The sequence below is a fragment of the Trypanosoma rangeli genome, assembly GCF_003719475.1.
Source record: "Trypanosoma rangeli strain AM80 chromosome Unknown Tra_15.4_contig_00059, whole genome shotgun sequence".
Lineage (NCBI taxonomy): Eukaryota > Euglenozoa > Kinetoplastea > Trypanosomatida > Trypanosomatidae > Trypanosoma > Trypanosoma rangeli.
The window spans coordinates 66,407-68,536 of NW_021705803.1; the positions used below are offsets into that span (position 1 = coordinate 66,407).

General features: G+C 54.9%; 2 protein-coding genes across 2 annotated transcripts in view; both read left to right on the plus strand.

Annotated features, from left to right (window-relative positions):
• Nucleotides 1-108, plus strand: part of TraAM80_02567 (sialidase) — a gene marked incomplete at both ends in the record, with an annotated part of 1,002 nt that extends 894 nt beyond the window's left edge. Inside the window, one exon of the mRNA XM_029379566.1 lies at nucleotides 1-108. This exon is cut by the window's left edge and continues 894 nt beyond it. Coding sequence (XP_029240626.1) covers nucleotides 1-108 — 108 coding nt within the window.
• TraAM80_02568 (sialidase) lies at nucleotides 108-1,739 on the plus strand (the record flags this gene model as incomplete). Its single annotated transcript, XM_029379567.1, has 1 exon — nucleotides 108-1,739. The coding sequence occupies one exon, from the start codon at nucleotides 108-110 to the stop codon at nucleotides 1,737-1,739; it is 1,632 nt and encodes a 543-aa protein (XP_029240627.1).
• Between the last annotated feature and the right edge of the window lie 391 nt (nucleotides 1,740-2,130).

Sequence of the window (2,130 nt, forward strand, 5' to 3'; positions counted from 1 at the left end):
ACAATTCCTTCATTGAGACTTCTGTCAAGTACAGCGTGGACGATGGAGCGACGTGGAACACCCAAATTGCGATCAAGAACAGCCGCGCATCGTCCGTTTCCCGTGTGATGGACGCCACAGTGATCGTGAAGGGGAACAAGCTGTACGTCCTGGTGGGAAGCGTCAATAAGACACGAAACTCCTGGACGCAGCACCGTGATGGGAGCGACTGGGAACCGCTTCTCGTCGTTGGTGAGGTCAAGAAGTCCGCTGTGAACGGCAAGACAACCGCAACTATCAGTTGGGGGAAGCCTGTGTCTCTGAAGCCAATGTTTCCAGCAGAGTTTGAAGGAATCCTCACGAAGGAGTTCCTTGGCGGTGTGGGCGCTGCCATAGTGGCGTCCAATGGGAACCTTGTTTATCCTGTGCAAATTGCGGACATGAGGGGACGAGTTTTCACCAAGATCATGTACTCAGAGGACGATGGCACCACGTGGAAGTTTGCGGAGGGCAGGAGCAAGTTTGGCTGCTCTGAACCTGCAGTCCTCGAGTGGGAAGGGAAACTCATCATAAACAATCGTGTTGACGGGAACCGTCGCTTGGTGTACGAGTCGAGCGACATGGGGAAGACGTGGGTGGAGGCTCTCGGTACACTGTCGCACGTGTGGACCAACTCACCAACATCGAACCAGCAGGACTGTCAGAGCAGCTTTGTTGCTGTGACGATCGAAGGGAAGCGTGTGATGCTCTTCACCCACCCGCTGAACCTCAAGGGGCGATGGATGCGCGACCGCCTGCACCTTTGGATGACGGACAATCAGCGCATTTTTGACGTTGGGCAAATATCCATTGGCGATGAAAATTCTGGCTACAGCTCTGTCCTGTACAAGGATGATAAGCTGTATTCTCTGCACGAGATCAACACCAACGACGTGTACAGCCTTGTCTTTGTGCGCTTGGTTGGCGAGGTGCAGCTCATGAAGTCCGTGGTTCGGACCTGGAAGGAGGAGGACAACCACCTCTCCAGCATTTGCACCCCTGTTGTTCCTGCCACTCCGCCGTCAGAGGGCGGCTGTGGCGCCGCTGTTCCCACCGCAGGCCTTGTTGGCTTTTTGTCTCACCGTGCCAATGGGAGCGTCTGGGAGGACGTGTACCGCTGCGTCAACGCAAACGTGACCAATGCGGAGGGGGTTCCCAACGGTTTGAAGTTCAATGGGGTCGGTGGAGGGGCGGTTTGGCCGGTGGCTCGGCAGGGGCAGACCCGACGGTACCAGTTCGCAAACTACCGGTTCACGTTGGTGGCGACGGTAACGATTGACGCGCTTCCGAAGGACGCGAGCCCTGTGCTGGGGGCGGGCCTGGAAGGCCCCGGCGACACCAAACTCCTGGGGCTGTCGTACGACAAGAATCGCCAGTGGCAGCCACTGTACGGAGCAGCGCCGGTGTCGCCGACAGGATCGTGGGAACTGCACAAGAAGTACCACGTGGTTCTTACGATGGCGGACAGGCAGGGCTCTGTGTACGTTGATGGCCGGCCTCTGGCGGGTTCGGGGAATACCGTCGTGCGGGGCGCGACATTGCCCGACATCTCCCACTTCTACATTGGCGGGCCTCAGAGTAATGGTGCACCCACGGACAGCCGTGTGGCGGTGACCAACGTTCTTCTTTACAACCGTCAGCTGAGCGCCAGCAAAATCAGGACCCTGTTCTTGAGCCAAGACATGATTGGCACGAATGGCGACGCTGGCAATGTCGCTTAGAGCTCTGAAGATCGGACTCGTGGCGACGGTGCTGCGTTGCCGGTGTTTGCTGTTAGAACATGCCATTGGTAGGTGTATGCTCTGGTGCTGCATTAGTTTATCCTTGTGATTACTGTTTGACCTAGCGAACGAGACATGTCCTATATGTGGTTTGGATATTTTGCGTTTTTCAAAGGTGTGTGTGTGTGCCACCAGAAAATCAAGTATTTTTTACTGTCTTTTTTTTTCTTTGATATGTTTGGTTTTGACGCTTTTTTTCTTGAGCTTTTGTGTCTCAGCGCCAGCTGTGCATCGTTATACAGGCAGGAGCTGTGATTCCCCACAATGTGGCTCACTTAACACTGCAGGTGATTGCTACAATGATGATTCGTATGTGTATTTCACTGGGTGT